A 21,518-nucleotide genomic window follows, 5' to 3' on the forward strand; every position below is an offset into this window, starting at 1 on the left:
CAGTAATGGCATCAAAGTTCAGTTAACCATTTCTTGTACTTTTGATCCCTCAATTTTGCAGGGGACTCCATGCTGCACAGTCTCGTGGTTGTGACAGGATGCAGCTCTGTGGGGAAGGTGCAGGATTCAGAGGTCTTCAGGGTCACGCAGACAGACTTTATATCTCTGAAGAACGATCCAGGTGATGAGGACCGGATTTCCGAGGTGCGCAAGGTCCTAAACTCAGGACACTTCTACTTTGCCTGGTCTGCTACTGGAATCAGCATGGATCTAAGTCTCAATGCGCATCGCAGGATCCTAGAAGACACTACAGACAACCGCTTCTTTTGGTAGAGATGTCAACATTTCTCTGTTTAAAGTTTACAGAATAGCCTTTAGGCGTGCATTTGTTTTGTTTTTTTTCAAAGATTGTGATCTGTTTTTGCTACTTTTTATTTAGTCATCTTTCCCTCTTTGCAACCAAACAGGAACCAGTCTCTGCACTTGCACCTCAAACACTATGGAGTAAACTGTGATGACTGGCTGCTGAGGCTGATGTGTGGCGGCGTAGAGATCAGGACCATCTATGCCGGCCACAAACAGGCCAAGGCTTGCATCTTCTCTCGCCTCAGCTCGGAGCGAGCCGGCACGAGATTTAATGTGCGAGGAACCAACGATGACGGACAGGTGGCCAACTTTGTGGAGACTGAACAGGTTAGTCACGGCTTCAGTCGACAAGTTCCTTCTTTTCTTAAGTTATCACACAGATGGAAGGCAAAACGTTTAACAATTTCAGTATGATTTAAATCTATTTTTGTCAGCAGTTTTACTTTGTCTGAATGAAACCCCTAGTAATTCAGTCTGCCCACAGCTCTTACTGAGTCAGTCATTAAATATTATTGATAACATTAAATTTAGGTATTTTATTTTGCAAATAAATAAATAACTCAGCTTATCGATTGTCTTCCAAGTTATGTTGCTATTCATTCCAGTTTCAGAATATTTTTATAAATGTATATTTAATCGTTGTGTAAGTGATTTTAGTTGTGTAATTACATTCATTCATAAAGAAAAACACTAAGGATTTCTCTTGTTCTTTCCTTCAAAGGTTGTCTTCCTAGATGATAAAATCTCATCGTTCATCCAGATCCGAGGATCCATTCCTCTTTTCTGGGAACAGCCAGGAATCCAGGTACAGATGGTATCAAATGCTGAAGTATTAATGTAATGTAAGGCATTTATTCAAATTATAAAACATTTTTGATGGTTGAAGTTTTCTCGATTTTCTGGATGCTTAAGTCATAGGTAGGACTCAGGATTGTTTACTGTGGCAGTGTATGTTTGCTGTGTTTTTTGATTAGTTGGCCTCTTCGTACCTCCTCTTTGCAACTTCATGCCTTTCTTCTTCCACTTCATATGTTATTTAACCTTTTCATAGCCATTAACTTAAATAATTTCATAAAGTTTATTGTCCTTTGTCGTCAAATATTTTTAATGAATTTTGAAGAGAAAACGTGTAATTTAATTTTGTTCATTTATTTTAAAAAAAGCTTTTCTGTTGCATCTAATTTCTTGTGACCCCAGTTTGGGCCTCTTCACTCTTATGATGTTTGACACATTATAAGGAACTCATAAAACAAATATTTCTTATAGTTGAGTAATTATAGAATATAGGGAACTTCTTTAAATTATGGGCTATTAAAGCTGAAAGAGAACATCTCTGACAGGTAAGAATGAACTCAAGGCTTCATTTCATACCTAATGACATCCTCCATCAAGCAGCCAAAACTTAAGCTTCATTTTATAGTGAAGGGAGCAAAATGACAAGTGCCAGTCTGTTATTACAACATAAAAGGGAAAAAAAAAAGTCATCTTGTTTTCACAATAGATTTTTTTATACCAGTTTTAACCCCTTTTTGTCACTTTATTCAGAAAAAGTCCATTAAGGGTGTTTTGTTGCACCTCAATGAGAATCGACACCCTAATGGACTGGATGAAAACCCCCACCTGGTATAACCTTTTCCTTTTGTTTTGTTGTTTTTTTTCCCCGCTCTCATCTCTATTTATTTTCATTTTTGGGGTGGTGGGTGGGGGCTGGGAGCTCTGCTGCTGTTGCTGTTGCTTTATTACTGCAGACAAGTCAATCCTCTGTGCAATGCCAGACTTGATGGGTGTAAAGCAAAATGAGAAGTTTCATTATAATTTTTTAGTCTACCCTGCACCTGTCCAGGAAATGCCACTTTGATTACATCTGATATTCCCATTGTGTGCTCACAGCTGACACAACATCACTTGAGTTTGCCTGCTCCTGTTCTGACATTGCACAGACTTGTAATTTAGATAGGATGTGGGGGAGGTTAATGATAGTAATAGTGGTTGGTAAAGGGCTCTGTTTCTGTTTTCCTCAGCTCCCAGACTTCTTGGGTCAGGTGAGAGAGCCTGATCTGAAAACATCCCCTAACCACTTTGTTTGATTTTACTCTAATATTCCCAAATCAGCTGGATACACGTTAACCTCTAACAACAATAATCTCCTAAAAACCGACATGACGCCATGAGCATATTAGCCATCTATTCAGGCCAGTAGGTCTTTAGTTTTCTCAAAACACAGATTAGTGGGCTTGGGGTTGTTTTCAGACACAAGTGTAGTTCTCCTGCTTTGACGCACCTTCTTAGCTCTCAGTCCCCTTCTACCAATTGTGGCTTGTAGGCTCTCCTCTCCATACGCTCAAGTACTTCCTGAGCAGGATGTGTTATGTTAGTTTCATTTAAAAGAGAAGTTTTTCTAATGCAAATGAGCCTATATATAATTAGCACAAGTGCAATTCAAAGAGCACCTGCTGAGTGAGATAGTCAGTGGTAGAAGTTGAAAGTCATTCATTGTTTTATTTACCCATTTTTGAAAAGAGCTATTTACTGGTGCATCTGAGTAAATTAGGACATTGTCAAGAAGTATATTTAAGCCTTTATTTCAGTTTTGGAAGGTCCAGGCTTATGGATTATGAAACGTGGATTTTAACCTAGCAGTTGTAGCTTAGTGAAATGCTCCTGTTGCTTGAATTACTGCGTCAATGCCACATAGCGTTGGAGACAATCAGCTTGTGGTGCTGCTAAGTTGTTAAGAAAGCCTGAGCACCTTTAATAATGACCTTCAGTTAAACTGCAGTGTTTGATCTCATGTGTTTTATCTTACAATACCCCACAGATTCTTTATTGGGGTTTGGTTTAGGTCAGTTTTGCTGGTCAATCAACCAAAATGTAGAAGTACCCATGTTCTTTCTTATTTTTCTGTACAAAAAAAAAAAAAATTAAATGCTGCAGGAATCCCTTTTTCTACAACACTTTTTCCTTCCACTCAACTTTCTACTAATATTGATGGATACTGCACTTTGTGAACAGTCAACATCTTTAAAACCCTTTAACTGTCACCCCCAAAACACTTACTGGTAGGTCAACGGGTTCATAAAGACTCTGTTGTCGTCACGACAGTTAAAGGGTTTTAACATTTTGCAGTTTGACATCTACGTAGAGGGTACCTGCCTTTGGGTAACTATAAAGTGTTCCCCATGATTGTGTTGGCTATAACAGAACATTTCCAGTTTTTGAAAACACTTTAAATGGAATATTCATTTTTTAAGGTCCTCAGTAGTCATCCTATTTGCAATAATTCTACATACTATGAAATGAAAATTTTCAATTATTTAGTAATTTACTGAGCTGCACCTGTATCTATTCTCTGAAGCGAAATGACTCATACTGTGAAAGATGCATCTGTCCTTCGACTATAGTAACAATCTGAGAATCCTTTTTTTTATTTAGATACCAAAACGTTTTTAGATCACGTATAGATTTAGTACTTGAAAATGTTGATTTTATTGTTCTTGACCAGTCTAACACGGTGTTGTGGCACACACTGACTGTGTTTTAGTCTAAGCTGTTCCACTGCAACCTGAGTAGTTTCAGATGTTATCTCAAGAAGTTATTAAAAATGCAGAGGCTGAACCTGCATGACAGAGGAGAAAGAAAATAAGTCACAATGGCCGCAGTACGGTTTACCCCCAGTATAGTTTATACAGGCCCTGTCAAATCGGGTCTATGCAAGCAAATCATAAACGGAGCAAACAGTAAAAACTCTGTCTAGCCATCATCCTACAAGCTGATCACAAACAGAAGTCAAGTGAAAGTAGGAAGAGCTTTTCTGTTGGCAAATATTTTTTAAAAGGGAACAGCAACGTGACAAAGAGGAACAGACTTCCTTGTTGCGACCAGAGTGTTAGATTTATTCATTCTCACCAAGCCTGAGTGGGAGTAGTCATGCGTATCCAAGTTTACTTCCCTGATTCTGTGTCAATGCTTGTATTAGATTTTTCGATGGAACAACAGGGCTGAAATCTGGGGAAGAAAGGTGTTGGAGAGATGACGAGATTCCTCTGTTGCTCAGTGTCTTTGTCTGCGTGAACAAATTTCCTCCACTCTGTCGCTGTGTTGCTCTTGTCCCACTCCATCCTCTCTCCGTTTAAAATGAACCAAGGCCTCATCTGTCTATTTCAAGTGCACAAATGTCTGTTTCACTTTCTCAGGTTTTCTGGGAATCCACACAATGCGTACTCTATCTTTTTTGGGGTCTTTTAAATTTATTTTTTTTGTACTTTACCAAAGTAGGACACTGTGGGTTGTGTGTTTGCAGGTGGGGTCCCATCGTGTCAAACTCTCAAGGGGATTTGAGGCAAATGCACCAGCTTTTGAAAGGTAATTAAAAGATTAAGTGGATCTTTTATGAGTGACTTCAGTTGCACTTCTTCTCTTCTGCTTTACTTGATTCCAGCTGATTGATGGCCTTCTGAAAATCTCTTTGCCTCCTGGTTGAGAGTAGCTAAGGCTTGAAAACAGGAGAGGATTAAGACTGAAATGCTAATATTGTTGCTGGGAACACCAAGGACACATTAATAGCTCTTCATCAACAATGTCCTACCAAATATACAGTATTTTTGATGTGACATGAACATTGTCAAACATCATGGGAGATGCTTTTGATTCAGTCTAATATTTGTCCCTATATATTCTACTCTATCTTCAGGTGACAGAGTAACATTTGCATTTGGAAGAGTTCCATTTCTGAAATAGTTTTCAGTTTCTTCATTAAATAAATCCCCTCAATAGTTTGAATCCATTGGTCCAAAATTGCTGGATTTACAAAGTTCCACTTCTGTTTCCAGGCAACACAAAGATACAAATCACATTTGGAAACGAATTATGATGCAGGATTTTTGGCATTAATCTTTGCACTTTTTTTTTTCAACTTGGACAGCTCAGTTGTTACCACATACCCCTCATTTTCTACTATATCTTTTAGCTAATATACATTTTTTCACGTTTACAACCCTCAGTGGAAATGTCAAAGATGTGGTTTCTGCATGTCTTTGCAGAAACCCTGCAGGGTTTTCCGTCACATTTTTTTTAAAATGTCCTTTTAGTTGTGTCTTAAATTAGTACCCCCATTACTTTTCTAAACTTATTCCTTTTTCATACAATTAGATTTTTTTTGTTTTGAGACAAGTGCTGACAACTATCATGCAATGTGTGTTGAACTTCGGACCTAGGAATTACAATGCTACAATAGATGCAGAGCAGGAGCCTATTGCTTAACGTTCAGCCTTCCTCACAAACAAATCTGTGGGTTTATTGTAGCTAAGTGAATTGAAATAAAACATTTTTGTTACCTTACCATTACTAGCTCCTTTAGAAGTGTGTGACATTAACTAAATTTGTCTTGAGAAACAGATTTCAGTAGTTGGCTTTAACTTTATATCAATAACAGTTCAGGTACTTATTGTATTATGCTGCTGCATAAAAGGCAAAGTTAAGAAACTTGCTAACGCAAATAACTCTCATAAGAGAGCCAAAAATGACCAAGATAAATTAAAGAATCATAGTTTCTAAGTAACTTGCGTTAAATAATTAAATTACCGAAGTTTTTGTTTTTTTATTTAGGCCTTTAATTTTGAAAGGAAATGTTATTTTAAAGGTTTTCTAAATATTTGTAAATATAACCAGCTGAAACATGCAGAAGCTCTACAGACAACTTCAGCCCCTCTTAACTTCTCATCGGTTTTACATAAAAAAAAAAAAAAAATAAAAAAAAATTGACTCATTTTCTGGCTTTAAATGACCAGGTATTCTTGTCCTTTCCAGTATACTTTAGAAATCAGATGGTGATAAATGCTCTTTTTCTTTACACTTCGGTTGTTTTGTGATTGGGGTGTGAACCATGCCTTCCTGGTTTAAAATCTGTACCACACCCAAATAGTACTGGAACCCTCCTTATCAATCCACAGCAGCCACTTTTTTAACTGTGTTTTTCCAGAACTTATTTGATTGTACAAGGCTAGCACATACATACTGCCATTAATTATAAATTAAGCAATGAGGAATATGGCCAACTTCCAGTCTTCTGTTTTTGTGGTGCAGATGTTAACCAACTTTTCTTTCTGCTCCTTTTAATTTGCTTATTGCATCATTTTGGGTCCCTTTGCCATGTTTAACACCTCAGTGTTGCAGAGTACAGCTGCTTCCTTGACTAGCAAGTCACACACTGAAAAGTGTTAATGTCTTGGTCTGGTAGCTCTTTGAACAGTTATACTGTTTGCAGTTTTAAATCTAATTATATTTATTGGTATTATTCAATGTTTTGTTGTTGTGTCATGTTCAAACTAACCTAAAACCTAGCTACAGTGCATTTACTTAAAGATAATTATGATTATTGCTATCAACTTTGTAACCGCTTGTATTTGATAAATGCACTATATGCCTGGATCTGTTTTGCAGACACTTCACTGCACTGCGAAGTTTGTATGGGAAACAGGTGATCATCAACTTGCTTGGAAGCAAAGAAGGGGAACATATGCTCAGCAAAGCATTTCAGGTGAGATTTAACTGTCTTTTTTGTTTTTACTAAAGGATTTCTATCTAATGCAGACAACAACACAGGATTTCAGTGAAACAGTTGAAGATGTGTCGTAAGAGGCCTTTTTTACTGCACATTGCTTTGTGTAAGCTTGCAAAATATTGAACTGTTACTGCCTCTCCAGAGCGGAGGATTTTGCTCAACACAGAATGTGTCGCTTCCTGCTCGTTTTTTTCTGCCCAGTCAGTTAGCAAAGAGAAAAGTGCAATTAAAAAAAAAAAACTTTAAGATCTTCAACATTTTCAAAATAAGAAGCAAATGTGACAGCATTACAAGCTTGAAATGAGCTTGAGCCTTTTTTATAAAGCACGTTGCCATACAAGCTTTCCTGTGGATCAAAAAAACTTAGTTTGCATAATGAATGGAAACTGCTGTATGTTTACAGGCCACACAACTGCACATTATACATCTTTGGATTATATTTAAATATTAACAAATATGTGCTCTTCCCTTTTCTCTCCCTCAGAATCACCTGAAGGCTTCAGAACATGCCACAGCAGTGAGAATGGTTAACTTTGACTATCATCAAAATGTGAGGGGTGGCAAGACTGATAAACTCAGCAGTGTTCTGAAACCACAGCTGAGTAAATTCATAGACGAGTGCGGGTTCTTCTACTACTCCGGTGAAAAAGGCATTGTAAGGTGCAAAAGTTCTTCTTACCGTACAGATTTGTATATCTTTTCCTGGTCCTTTTCTTACAGTTGAAGTACCAGTATAACAGGTATTTTTTTCAACCGCAGTTGCCATGCTCACACATTCCTCATCTTGTTAGTTGTCTCCATCGCATCTAAAAACAATCTAGGTTTCCCTCTTTGGAGCTCTGAGTTTACAAAACCCTTCATTTGAAACTCTGTGATCAGGGTTTCTTAAAGGTTGCCCAGCTTAGCCTCACATCTCACATCTGCTCTTTACGATTATGTCCACCCTATTTTGGTATATCTCCTCATGTCTCTTTGCCCAGTCACCCTTTTATTCTTTTGAATAATTTGACTCAAATTGTTACAACTTCTATTATTTAATAGACATAGTCATCATCTTGTTGTAACATACTATTTGCTAATTAATCCTTCTTTGGCAACACTGTTACTTGACTCTATCCAGTTGTATGCAGACCATCTATTAGAGGGCACCTCTGAGCTCATGGTCCATGGTTGTCATTGCTGTGTTATCCAGCAGCTGAAACATTTATCTAAGTGATCAATAATCTCCATGGGCCTTTAGTAAAACTGTCAAAAACACATTTTTCCACAGCTTTCCAAAAGTACTTGAACATTTTCTAGTCATAGTACAAAGACAATGTTCAACTTAATTTGATGGAACAATGTAAAGTGGTGCATATCTCTCAAGGAACATAATGGATATTTTCTTGACTTTTTGAATTTATTTTGGAATGAAAAATGTCAATTTTTCATTAGCCCTCTTTACTCTGATACAGCTTAGTGAACAATTGCCATCAGAAAGCATCTAATCAGAATATAGGCTTCACCTATGCTCAATTTAATCTTTGTGTAAATACAGACATTCTGTAAGTACCTCAGGTCTTTCCAGTTATGCAAGTGAGAAATTAAGTATCACAGGTTTGATTGGGAGGCATTTAGTATAGAAGTCTAAATCTATAGCATTAGACATTTATTCTCTAATGACTTGCAAGTTTAAAAAAATGAAAGGAACTACAATAATGATAAGTCGGGTTCCATCAAATGTTAAATTATTGCATTTTGCAGTTGCATAAATCAGATTTTATTTTATTTTTTTTCAGGACTCAGGGAGGGACCATCAGGAGTAACTGCCTGGACTGTTTGGATAGAACCAACAGTGTTCAAGCCTTCTTTGCACTTGAGGTTTGTGTCCAGCTTGGTGTACATTAATGCCTGAAGTTGAAAGATTTTATAGATTTGTCGTTTATTCAAATTCCCTTTGCCTCCTTCCATTCAGATGTTGCCCAGACAGTTAGAACAAATGGGTCTGACAGAGAAACCACAGCTGGTGGCCCGGTTCCAGGAGGTTTTCAGGACCATGTGGTCTGCTAACGGAGACTCCGTCAGTAAGATTTATGCAGGAACTGGAGCTCTGGATGGGAAGGCCAAGGTATGTAGTGAAACAATTTAATTCTTGGGAATAACGAGAAGTTTTCAATTATTTAGGTATTTTATAATGCAGGTTAGCAACACTTCCGCTTCCATAGATTCTGCTCCAATGTGTGATGTAGCGTTACCCAAGTAGTTTTTGCAGGCTAATAACATGCGACTGTAAATGATGTTATCCAGGATTTTAACACCATTTTTGTACCATTTCAAGTCTGGATACATCTGATAAATGCACACACAAAAAGTAAAAAAAAAAAATCAATTTATCTTATTTTTTAACTTTTATACCCTCCTAGATTAGGGCTTTATGCTGAACCCATGGCTCTTTACCCGGCTCCAGTTTAGATTCCAAACAATGAATTGCATGAGCACAATTAGGATATCAATGATTTCTTTATTGCTTTAAATATATTCAGCCATCACCTCTTAGAGACTAATTCATAGACTGCAATTTTCTGTAAGAATGCAAGATAATGATTGCATTATAACAGTTGCATGAATATTTAATCCTCTGTGTAGAAATTCTTTTCTTTAATTATGTGCATTATGTCTTTTGGCTAACCTGTGGACCTCTCCACCTATGTGGTAAGTTATTAGGATGGTTGGTGTTGCCTTTAAGCTATGGGTCTATTTCTGGTGTCCTGTGTATATGATGGTTTCATATAAATGAGAATGGAGTTTGGGATAGGTGACAAATCTTGTTTACTTCTCTTTGATTGTCCTTCTGAAAATATACGCTCTCATTAAACTTTCCTCTCACTGCGAGCAGAAATTCAAAAATAAGAGAAACAAAGAGGGGAAAAAACTACTTTAATTTCTTTTACTTGTAGCAATTACACTTATACTTATTCCTTCCAATGAAATGCAAAGTCTTTCTTTGAATTTAGAGAAATCTGTCCAGATTGCCACCTAGTGGTCATTAATGAAATCTTAAACTTGTCCAGAAGATAATTGAAATCCACCACTGAGAGCTTTAAATCTGACAGATCTCTCTAGAATGTTCCTCCTTGTTCTTTTTTTTTTTTTCCATCCCGCAGTGGTGAAAAATGTACATTTTTAACCAATACTTCTTGACCGTGCCTTTGTTTACTGGTTGGATGCTAAATATATATGTATATATTCTTTTCTTGTAGGCTGGAAAGCTCAAAGATGGCGCTCGCTCTGTGACACGGACCATCCAGAACAACTTCTTCGACAGCTCCAAGCAGGAGGCGATAGACATCTTGAGGCTGGGATCCACGCTTAACAGTGATTTAGCAGACAAAGCGCGAGCCTTGCTCACCACTTCCAGTCTTTACGGTAATTTTCTGCAACATGATGGAAGTGCCTTTTTATTTGGTGGAACATTTGTGGAAACAATGAGCTGCACTTTGCTTAAACTTTTGTAACATAAAGAAACAACAACATTTTGAGCAATGTTAGACACAAAAAACAATGCAAAGAAAGAATACAATGTAATTATTATCTCCTTTTAACTTTTTCTTACACCGCCCTCCACATTTGTTGGCTCATCTGGCTAGCTTTATAAAAAGCCTTAAAATAAATCTGTCTTCATTGCTGTTAGATAATCTCTCAAGTACTTTCACTTGAGGACATTGATTCAGTGATGAAAAAATTTGGAATTGTCACTGGTTGCCACACTTATTGGCATCCCAGCTGTTAATGTTTTTAATGTCCCTCTTTTGCCAATAGCACAACACTTAGTCATACCTTATAACAATTCAGATGGTTAGATTAGAGGCTAGGATTCTTATAGATTCCTCTCTGCACAATTCCTCTTTTTAAACTCAGTTGTTTTTCTGGGCACTGAGTAATTTCTGCATTTTTTGGGTCATGTATTTTAAACCATTGTTGACCTGATTTTTATTTATTTTTTTCATACCAACTAATTGTCATGAAGACAATGTTTAATGGTTGCTATGGAGACATAGGCTTCTCAGCAGCACTAAAGAAACCTTGTGAATCTTGAAGGGAGCCCTGACTCGACTGATTTAATATTTACCGGCTATTATCTGTTGAAGGGATGCTAACCTACAACTTTCTTCCTTCTCTCCCATTTGCAAACAATCTTAGTCACTGAGCCTGTCTTACAATCAGGTATAGTAACTGATGGACTGCAAGCAACAGATAGATATGTTTTCCTGCCCTGTCATATAGTTGTTTTGTCTTTTTTTTTTTTCTCTCCATTGGTTGTGGTCTATTCCACTGTCTGTTTTATTATATAGTTGCAGCAATGATTAAACTAAAATGGACTAGATATTTTTTTGCAGTGATGTTTCAACATGTTTTCAGTAGGTATTTACAGACAGCTATAAACCACTACCAAGGTTTGCTTTGTGAATGTTTTCAGTGAAGTGGTCACAGCTAAAGTCATCCTCCCATAACCTTTGTTTTTAAACATTCTAGTGAATTTCCTCTGTTGTGTTTTGAATATAATAACTTTCTTCATCAGTATTTTCCCCTTCTTTGTTTCATCTTCCTCCAAACCTCCTTTCTGACGTGCACGTTCCCATGTTTTGGCATCTAATCCGCACGTCCTTTCCTTTGCAGCCTCTCCAAGAGTGTTGCTAGGAATGTGTCAGAGTCACCATAAATACACAAAGCCCAAGCAAATCCGGGTCTGTGTCGGGACCTGGAACGTCAACGGGGGCAAGCAGTTTCGCAGCATCGCATTTCGCAACCAGACACTGAACGACTGGCTGCTGGATGCTCCAAAAAAGGCAGGACATCCCGAGTTCCAGGGTATGTTTCTATTAATTTGTCTACAGTCATTTCTTGGTAATGGCCCCTTGAGTATGTATCCTATTTGTTTAGTTGAAGTAGGTGCTGTAAATATTCAAATGTTATTATTAAATAAAGAAGTGTGTACACTAGATATTAAATCAGAAAGTGGACATTGGTGATCCAGTAAGCAAATCAATCAATCCATCCCTCCTTTTTAGTTTATAAGTCAGCACAGAAATGGTTAAGTTTAAGATAAATCTATGACTATTAGAAAGAGACAATTGATGAAATTGAAATAAACTGACAAAGATTACAGCTGATCTGTTTTCAGTAAATGTCCGTTGTGTTTAGCACAAACTTTTATTTATAAGATCATTACCCTTTAACTGTTGACTGTTTCTTTAAACACATTCACTGAACGACAACCGTTTACTTTTGTTTCTTGACAGACAGCAAAGCCAACCCCATAGATATCTTTGCCATCGGCTTTGAAGAAATGGTTGAACTGAATGCTGGGAACATTGTCAGTGCCAGGTATGTGCCAATCAATAACCTGCAGTTAGTTCATAATGGACTCAATACATTTCAACTGTAATGTATTAAAATGTACAAAGCATATTACAGTATGTGACTGTTAGACACACCTTCAAACATTTTGCAGCAGTGTCTGCAGCAGGTGGTTCTATTCTCTTCTCAGTTATTTGTAGAATCACCTTTTGCTGCAGCCTCAGCTACAACAAGTCTTTTGGGGTGTGTCTGTAACAGCTCAGCAATTACTTTGTGATCTGTCACATACCATCTCTTTAGAATACAGCACATTTCATGTCTGAAATTGAAACATTACAAAATTTAAAAGGGCTACAAAAGTGCTAAGACTACTTATGTTTAAAAGGTATTAAACCTTAATAAACAGTAATATTGAGTTGATTTTGTTTTCTTGTTTTAATGTTGGTGCTCTTCATCTCTTCTTTGTCTCAGCACTACTAACCAGAAACTGTGGGCTGCTGAGCTCCAGAAAAACATTTCAAGGGACCACAAGTATGTGCTGCTTGCTTCTGAGCAGCTGGTGGGAGTGTGCCTGTTTGTTTTCATCCGTCCTCAGCACGCACCCTTCATCAGGTAAAAATGGTGCAGATTCTGATCAGAAACACTTGATGACTACGAGTGTTAAGAAAACCCTTGCGAGTTTTTCATTCGTTATGTTGCAGGGATGTTGCTGTAGATACAGTGAAAACCGGAATGGGCGGGGCCACCGGTAATAAGGGAGGTGTCGCCATCCGCCTGCTGTTCCACACCACCAGCATCTGCTTCGTCTGCTCCCACTTCGCTGCCGGCCAGTCTCAGGTTAAAGAGAGGAATGACGACTACAATGAGATCACTCGCAGACTCAGTTTCCCGATGGTAATGGCAGTTCTGGTCACAAATGTTGTATTTGGATTCAACTGCACTTGAGATAACATTTATCCTCTCCTGCAGGGTCGTCTGCTGTATTCACACGATTACGTGTTCTGGTGCGGAGACTTCAACTACCGAATCAACCTGCCCAACGAGGAAGTGAAGGAGCTCATCAAGCAGCAGAACTGGGATGCTTTAACAGCTGGTGATCAGTTGTTGGAACAGAAGAACACAGGAATGGTATGATCTGCAGAACACATCTTCACTGCATTAGTATCATTTGTCACTATATGATGGTGTATTAAGACTGATTCAGAATAGATTTTCTATGCATGTTCTGCACCGTATTATAAAAGTTTAAATGTGGGGGGGTTTAGCAATTTTACCCAGCAATTTTAGCAATTATTTTTTTAATAACTGTGACCAACTATTGCAGTTTTGTTGGATTATGCAAACTGGCTCAGTAACGCTACCTTACTTAGAGAGTAATAATTCTATCGATTATCCTGACGATCAGTCGGCTAAAAAGGAAAATGAACACATTTTGCAGATTTTTAATTTCAACACCAAAATGAAATGCATTAAAATATGCAAAAATTAAACAATTCAATTTCATTTTTAAATAAGAAAATACTTAATTACCTAAAAAACAATAACATTGCATTTCTTTACTGTACACTAGCAAAGAATGAATCTGCAACTACAAAAATATTTACAGCATTAACATGTGAAAATCTCAGTCTTTTCTTCTTGATTTAACTGTCGGGCTGATCTGTTGTTGTTGTTTTTTTTGTGTGTGTGTTTTTATTGTTTTTTTGGATTAACAAATTGATAATTGGATAGCTAAATGTGCTTAATATGAGAATTTGAACCAGTTGAAGTTTATACTATGCATCTTGAACATTTTAACACATTTTACATTTTATCTTAAATGAAAACTTGTAATTGTTTTATAAAGTTTTGCCTTAATCACTGTCTGAATATGTACTTCTTTCAGCAAATGGTCTTTTTTTTTACTCTGTATATGCCAGTTAACGATTAATCGATTACTGAATTCGTTGACAGTTACGCCAATAATCGATTAATCACAATTAATCATTACAGCCCTAGTGCAAACCTTCATATATCTTTGCAGGTCTTCCGAGGTTTCATTGAGGGAAACCTGGATTTTGCCCCCACCTACAAGTATGACCTCTTCTCAGAAGATTATGACACAAGCGAGAAGTGTCGCACACCAGCATGGACTGACCGCATACTTTGGAAAAGGAGAAAGTGGAACTTTAACAGAACAGGTGAGATGCAGGGCATCTTAAACCTAATCCTTGTAACCTTTTGACCAGCAAACAATGCAGTAATGCCATTTTGCATTTATAAACATGTATGTAAAGTTTTGAAGAATTGCATTTAGACATTTGTTTTTTGTTGTTTTTTTTTACTCTGTGGTTGTTTTACAGCTGAGGAGATGAACATTGTAGGTGCAGCCTCTACATCTGGAGATGCTGAGGATAATCCAGACCTGACCTGGAGCCCTGGGACTTTAAAGTACTATGGCAGGGCTGAGCTCAAGACCTCAGATCACAGGTAACCATCATGATATCTCTGTAATCCAAGATGATTAATGACAGTTTAATAATACCAGTAATTCATGTCTCTTCCATGTTTTGTGATATTTCTCTTTAGGCCTGTGGTAGCAATAATAGATGTGGACATCCTGGAGGTGGACCCTGAGGAACGACACCAGGTCTACAAAGACGTTATTGCCCTGCAGGGGCCTCCAGATGGCACCATCTTGGTGTCCCTCTGCTCCTCAGGGCCTGATGACTATTTTAGTGATGAACTCATTGATGAGCTGCTTGATAAGTTTGCTAATTTTGGAGAAGTCATCCTCATCAGGTGAGGCTAACATGCAAGGACAGAGATCCGGCTGTGTTCCACCTTCAGCCTCTTATTCTCGATTAATTGTGCAATTTTTCATGCAGGTTTGTTGAGGAGAAAATGTGGGTGACCTTCTTGGAAGGTTACTCTGCTCTGGCTGCGCTCTCTCTCAGTGGTTCCACTGTAAGTTGGCTCCTATTCTAATTTGTTGGAATGAACCCCTCAGCCTTTTTCTGCTCACCTTGCTGGTATGCATTGCAGGTTCTGGACAAGGTGATTGACATCCGCCTGAGGAGTCCAGGGTGGATCAAGAGTCTGGAGGAGGAAATGAGTGTGGAAAGGATCTGCGGCAGCATTCCCACTTCAGCCAGTTCGACCTTGCTTGCTGAAGACGTGGACGTGGGTGATGAAGATTATGATATGGAAGGTCAGGAGTTGTCAACAAATTGTACTTATCTATGTTGAGGTTTGTAGAAATGTTCTAACCATTCGTTCTTGTCTGCTGCTCCAGGTGACGTGGATGATGAGGTGGAAGACATCCTTCCCCAGCACCTGCAGCCTGGAGCAGGCTCTTCTTTTGGATCCTCACCTCTGCCGTCCCCACGCGGTAGTCCCTGTCCCTCTCCTACTCATGGAGAACCCGCTGCTCCCAATAGACCAAGTCGTGGACAACAACCCCCTCGACCATCACAAGGTAATGACATCACTCAGCATAAATAAATTGGTCAACTACAGTGATGTTCCTCAAATCATCTGCACAGCTAGTAGTCTCAATTGGCTGGAACGTAAACTGTGATTTCGTTGTGTTTGTAATAAGTGGAAGCAGATTTAAGCCCATCGTCAGAGAGGAGAGAAACAGCAGGTAATTAAATGAGTGATAATGCAATCTGTGTTGGTTTCCACTTGTCTGTTTTAGAATAGTGTTTCCCTCTGAGGCACAGTTTGCTGTGTGGTGTTGATGTGCGCTGTGTACATTTTGCTTTGATCAAATCAGAATGGTAAACAATAGGGCAAAAAATGGACACAAACCACAAGGTGTTTCTATAAGGTGTTCCAGGATTGCATCATGTTTTATATGACACCTGCGTAAGACCCCTTTACCCTGAATTAGGACTGGCCTATAATCTTTACTTTGGAGAACCAAACACCGTCAATACTTTGATCAGCTCATATGCAACTTGAAATGTTGTTTATTGTATTTATTAACCTAAAGAATTGGCTTTTTCCTTTTACCTCACTTCTTCTACTCCTTGTCCTTATAGGTAAATGCAATGCCAGGGCTACTCTTTCAAAGTTATGAACATGGTTTGCATTTAAACTGCTGCATGAAAATGTCAGATTGTATATGCAATTTGGAGAAGCGTGGGCTTCCAGCTAGGACGCGTGTTTGGCAAGGAGCACAGGGCATACTGATCTTTTCAAGTGAACATAGCGTTTGTTAGTGTTTTGTTCTTATGGAGTGTGGGGTGAGTTTGATACCAAAAGAGAAAACAGGTTGTTGTTGTTGTTGTTGTAGAGCTTTTAGCTGTGCGTGTTTTCACAGATGTGTTTCATGAAATTGTAAGAAATATGTAAAATAAACTAAGCAGTTATGGACATGACTCTATGCCGTATTGATTTAGAAGTTAAACTGCCACAATATATTTAATACAACAAGCCACTCTGCACCTCTTCCTTCAAGGGCCTCCTGTAGACTTCCAGCCTGGTGCTCCCACAGGTCCTGGCCTGGAGCCCAAGCGGCCTCCTCCACCACGGCCCAACGCTCCTCCAGCCAGACCAGCTCCACCTCAACGACCACCACCACCTTCAGGTACCACCCCATCAGCCTTCTCTGTAATAGAATGACATAAAGCATTATTACTTTTGTCAAATTAGCCCAACTTAAGTGGGGGCAACTAATTAAAATCCTGCTGTTTTAATTATGGTTCTCTACAGAGGAAATAGTAACTTGTCACTTTTATCCCACTGCTTTGCCAAACCCATGAAGGTGGCATGAGCCCTCAGCCTGTTAGAAAGTACTCTGGAGGTAAAGTTAAAGTTACTGGATGATGTCTTGATGTACTTTTGTGGCTGATTTACTTTATGCTGGTGCTTGCTGTTTTCCATTAGAACTATGCACAGCAGTCAGTAAGTGTTGATTCAGTGTTATGTACAAGAAAAAAACTGGTCATAAATGATCAAATTGTCCTACTGTTTTTGAGGAGTAAAGGAGGTTTTGCATCTTTTGTCTGAATAGAGGTAGAATCCAACTCCTGATGTGACGCATTAGCTTGGTATTTTAAATGCTTGACTACTTCCCCTTGTAATTGGTGTAATTTGTTAGTAACATACTTGTATGGTGTTTTTGTAGGTCCTAAAAACCTTCCTATAGGTGAAAGATGATCTTGTACTTTAGTTTAGTTTTACATGACAGTAAGTGAATTTGGGAATTAGGATATAGGTTTTACCTGAACACTGTGACTAATCTTTACTTTTATCTGTTGATATTTTTTCTGTTCTACTTTGTTTTAAAGAAAAATATCATTTGTTTTCCTCTTTAAGACAGTGGCAAATGTCCCAGCCCACTGCTCGGTAGGAGAGGCAGTGAAGGTAACGAGCCAGGAGTTTTTGAATGTTTCCTAATTCCTTCGGTCTTAGACCCAGTCATCAATGTCAGTGAGGCTATTTTGACATTGATGGTTTGTGTTAACTTTCACTGCTTTATTGTAAGGGTGTAAATCAAAAGTTTATCACAATACAATAATGTATCAATTTGTTTGGATGACAGTACAATGTTACTCAATATCACAAACTCTGTATGATTTCAATAATATGCAATATATGCCCATCTAACACAACCATTTCGTAATTAGCAACCTACAAAAACAACTTAATATGATTTGATCACTTTATTTCAAAGTGATTTCAGTTTCAGATTTCAATATAAAAAAAACATTATTCTTGATAAAAATAAATAATAGATCACTTGTTCAGTATAGTCTCACATTTCTCATATTTAAGTGCATTTTTTTTTCTTATTTAACCTAAATGCCCCTGATGACGTTTCAGTCTTAAAGAAAACAAACATAACACATATCAACATTTTAAAAATCACTTTTGATATGGATGAAAGCAGATTTTAAACTTTCATTCATTTTTAGTGTCTCAAAAAATTTTAGATTAATCTCAAATGCAGATCATTCACCCTGTATCATCTTAAAGATGACAATGATATTTCTGTTTGCTTTGATGCAATTGGATCATTAGTCTAATCTTTTAATTGATTTATCAGTGTGGATTGATGTATTGTTTACACCCCTACTTTATTGTGGTTCATTTTAGTCTTGTTTGTAGGTGTGATTGAGACGTGATTAATCTGTTACTAAATGCAAGAAATGTAAACCACCACAGAAACAAAATCAGTGAAAGAAGCTTGTCTTCTTTCCTTCAAGCACAATTCATTCTCATCTGTTTTTAATACTCAGCAATTGTGCAGATCCATTTTAATGGGACTGCAGTCACGATTACAGTGAACATTACAAATGCAGCTTAATAAATTACAATATTTTCAAAAATGTAATTCAAATCAAAAACTGAAACTCATTTTGTTTTTGTTAAAGACTTTCAGTGAGGGAAAACATGAAAAATCAGTATGTTTTCTTTGAATTACTGCATCAGTGCAGGCCTGCATGGACTCAATCAGCCTATGACACCACTGAGGTGTTCAGAAAGTTCTAGTTATTAGACGTTACTATTAGCCTTCAGTTTGTCTGCATTCTTGCCTCTGTTCTCTGCCATCTTCCTCTACTGAAATAACATAGGTTCTCTATTAGATCAGGTCCAGCACAGTGGACATCCCAGTAATTAAAGTTATTGTTGGTACTTTTAGCAGTTTGAGCAGGTGACAACTCCTGTTGGAAAACAAAATTAGCATCTCCATAATGTTTGCCATCAGAGGGAAGTGCGGTAAACTGTCTTTGTAGAGAGCTGCTCTGAATTTGCACTTCAAAACCACAGTGGAGCAACTCCAACAGATAAGCATTCCCAAATAATCACGGACACTAGAAGCGTCACTCTGAACCTCGAGGAACCTGGATTTTCTGCTTCTCCATTCTTCCTCCAGACTCTGGAACCTTGATTTCCAAACTAAATGCAAAATGTTTTTTTCATTTGACAAAAACACTGTGGACCACTGAACAACAGTCGTATCCCATCCCACGTCCCGTGGCCAAACATCTGTGTGTCCTGGCGCTTGAAGCATCAACTTCACTTTCACTCCTCTCCTTGTTAATCTCCTGAAAACTCTTAAATGGGCTTGACTTCACAATCCTCTGAAGACAGCGGTCATCCTTATTGCTTGCCCATTTTGTTCTCCCACTCTTACTCCATCAACTCAACTTTCCATTAATATGCATGGATACAGCACTCTGTGAACAGCAGGTCTCTTTCACAATAACCTTTTGTCATTAGTCTTGCCCATGATAGCATATGGTGTAATATGGGCAAAAAGTAACATTTTATGAAGAACATTTTGATTGAAATATAATATTATATAATGTATCATAAAATAATACAATACATATTCAAAATGAACATAAACTCATACGTTTCACATTTTGTGTTGAACTACTGTGGAAAAAATGAACACATTTACTATTTTAATTCATTAAAATTTGTGTACAAATCTATAATTAGATGCATATTTTTCATAGAGACCAGAGTATGTGTATCTGAAGGGATAAAGTGGGTTTATCTTTGAGGTTGTTTTTCATGATGGGAAATGGAAAAGTCCTCCTTAGACAGATCATTCAGCTTTTATCTCCTCAAGCGTCACTGCTTTGCTACAATATTTCCATCACATGCTTTTTTTTTTTTTTTTTTTAAGTGCTTCTACTAGCCATTTTTTTTCCTTTGGAACGCCTGCATCTGGTGACTAGCTAGCTGCTTTGTGTGTAACTTTAGTGTAATTTGGTTTGCTTTGTGCTGCAAAGGACCAAAGAGCCCTGCTCTTCCTCGGCCAGATGCTCCTGCAGGTGAGTGCCGCTATGCACGACGTAGCTGCATTTAGCATGAATGCATTCAGCGAGGATAAAAGTTTATTTGGTGATTATGTAAGGTCTCTTTGTGTGACGTTTATTTGTACTTGTGATAATGTGGTGAGATTATACCTCCCTCTCCCTCCTATAATCCTGTTTTGTGTGCTTGTGTTCTGACACACAATGTGCTTGTCCTGAGGTGGAGGATAAAGTTTGGATGTCTAGCCAATCGCCGACTTTGCCTGTCTGCACCTGAGACATTTGTATGGTGTTTGTGGTTAGCCGATTCCCTCTTGCATAGTAAGAGGCTGTGTGGTTGGCAGGGTTGACTTACGATTGGTGACTCGACAGGACAGAAGAAGACATTTAAGTGTTGTGGGAAAATGTTTGAAGGCTTTAGGAGGGTCTGGGTAAGGGAATAGTGAAAGAAGAGGAGAATCCTTATAGTGTTGTGAGCAATTGGGTTACAAAAAAAGGCCCGTGTGTCTGCCAGACCTCCTGGAGCTGTGGAAGGACTGAGCCATCTTTGATAACATAGTCATCCATAGAATAGCATGTGCTGGATAAACTGCTTTAAATTGTGATTTGTTGTTTTCATTTGATTAATCATATCAAAGTAATAAAATATGTTATTGCATGTGTTTTCCGTACAGATCTCTAAAATAGGACCAAAACTAAATATTATTGCTTGAAATATGTGCTTAAAAATTATTGTTTTGTCTGTCTTAATGTTCTCAGGTCGAGGACAGGCAGGAGCTCCAGGACCTGGAGGAGCTTCCAGACCAGTGAGTTTTCGACCAGTATTTAGATCTAAAATATTATTATTTTTTATTATTATTATTATTGTCTGTGTCATGTTAAGAAATGTATCATAAATTACAACTTTTGTTCCCACTATTGACTCTTATATTGCTCTGCTTCTTCTTCAGCTATGAAATAACTTTTTCAGTTCATCCACTCAGCTTGTAGCATTCGCAGAACATTTACCCTCATCCAGTTTTATGTTGCGATGATTATCTTCTCAATTTTCATCTTGCAGAATATTCCTCCTCGAGCTGGAGTGATCAGCATGCCCCCTCAGTCTCGCCCGCAGCCTCCATCTCACCCGGGTGCACCAAGGCCCACTCCTGATGTGCATCCCGGGGCCCCTCGGCCTATCCCGGACACTCATCCTGGAGCCCCACGGCCGGTGCCCAGTGCACAAGTTAAACCACCAGACCTTCCCCTGGGTAAAGAAATAAGTTTTCATGGAGCTAAACTTTCTGGAAAACTTTATTTTAAGGTTATGTGTCCAACTAAAAGTTTACAATAGCCATGCAGCTGGATCTCGGCATGCGGGCTCTGTTGGAATTTTGAGTAACCATGGCAACGTAATGGGTGAAAAACAAGCCAAATTCAAATTAAAACAACAGAGATAATTTTGTCTCCATCTCTGCCTGTTTCATTCACACATAACAGTTAACAGAGAGGATAGATTA

At 38.1% G+C, this 21,518-nt stretch overlaps 1 protein-coding gene across 8 annotated transcripts in view; it reads left to right on the forward strand.

Moving 5' to 3' along the window:
• The window catches only part of synj1 (synaptojanin 1), a 36,731-nt gene that overhangs the window by 2,688 nt on the left and 12,525 nt on the right, over nucleotides 1-21,518 (forward strand). For 2 of the 8 annotated variants that reach the window (XM_015014911.1, XM_015014920.1), the window contains exons 4-30: nucleotides 62-329; nucleotides 468-693; nucleotides 1,088-1,171; nucleotides 4,667-4,728; nucleotides 6,805-6,901; nucleotides 7,410-7,585; nucleotides 8,704-8,785; nucleotides 8,880-9,032; nucleotides 10,165-10,330; nucleotides 11,105-11,128; nucleotides 11,582-11,773; nucleotides 12,205-12,289; nucleotides 12,734-12,874; nucleotides 12,964-13,156; nucleotides 13,232-13,390; nucleotides 14,286-14,442; nucleotides 14,605-14,731; nucleotides 14,831-15,043; nucleotides 15,130-15,208; nucleotides 15,287-15,452; nucleotides 15,537-15,719; nucleotides 16,707-16,835; nucleotides 17,013-17,051; nucleotides 17,567-17,614; nucleotides 19,996-20,037; nucleotides 20,779-20,825; nucleotides 21,080-21,269. In XM_015014911.1, the coding sequence (XP_014870397.1) occupies nucleotides 62-329; nucleotides 468-693; nucleotides 1,088-1,171; nucleotides 4,667-4,728; nucleotides 6,805-6,901; nucleotides 7,410-7,585; nucleotides 8,704-8,785; nucleotides 8,880-9,032; nucleotides 10,165-10,330; nucleotides 11,105-11,128; nucleotides 11,582-11,773; nucleotides 12,205-12,289; nucleotides 12,734-12,874; nucleotides 12,964-13,156; nucleotides 13,232-13,390; nucleotides 14,286-14,442; nucleotides 14,605-14,731; nucleotides 14,831-15,043; nucleotides 15,130-15,208; nucleotides 15,287-15,452; nucleotides 15,537-15,719; nucleotides 16,707-16,835; nucleotides 17,013-17,051; nucleotides 17,567-17,614; nucleotides 19,996-20,037; nucleotides 20,779-20,825; nucleotides 21,080-21,269 (3,528 nt within the window). The remainder of the gene's footprint in view (nucleotides 1-61; nucleotides 330-467; nucleotides 694-1,087; nucleotides 1,172-4,666; nucleotides 4,729-6,804; nucleotides 6,902-7,409; nucleotides 7,586-8,703; nucleotides 8,786-8,879; nucleotides 9,033-10,164; nucleotides 10,331-11,104; nucleotides 11,129-11,581; nucleotides 11,774-12,204; nucleotides 12,290-12,733; nucleotides 12,875-12,963; nucleotides 13,157-13,231; nucleotides 13,391-14,285; nucleotides 14,443-14,604; nucleotides 14,732-14,830; nucleotides 15,044-15,129; nucleotides 15,209-15,286; nucleotides 15,453-15,536; nucleotides 15,720-16,706; nucleotides 16,836-17,012; nucleotides 17,052-17,566; nucleotides 17,615-19,995; nucleotides 20,038-20,778; nucleotides 20,826-21,079; nucleotides 21,270-21,518) is intronic. The other 6 variants (XM_015014912.1, XM_015014917.1, XM_015014916.1 and 3 more) reach the window with 6 other exon arrangements.

Source organism: Poecilia latipinna, unplaced genomic scaffold (assembly GCF_001443285.1).
Source record: "Poecilia latipinna isolate Pla-1442-1.1 unplaced genomic scaffold, P_latipinna-1.0 Scaffold1861, whole genome shotgun sequence".
NCBI lineage: Eukaryota > Metazoa > Chordata > Actinopteri > Cyprinodontiformes > Poeciliidae > Poecilia > Poecilia latipinna.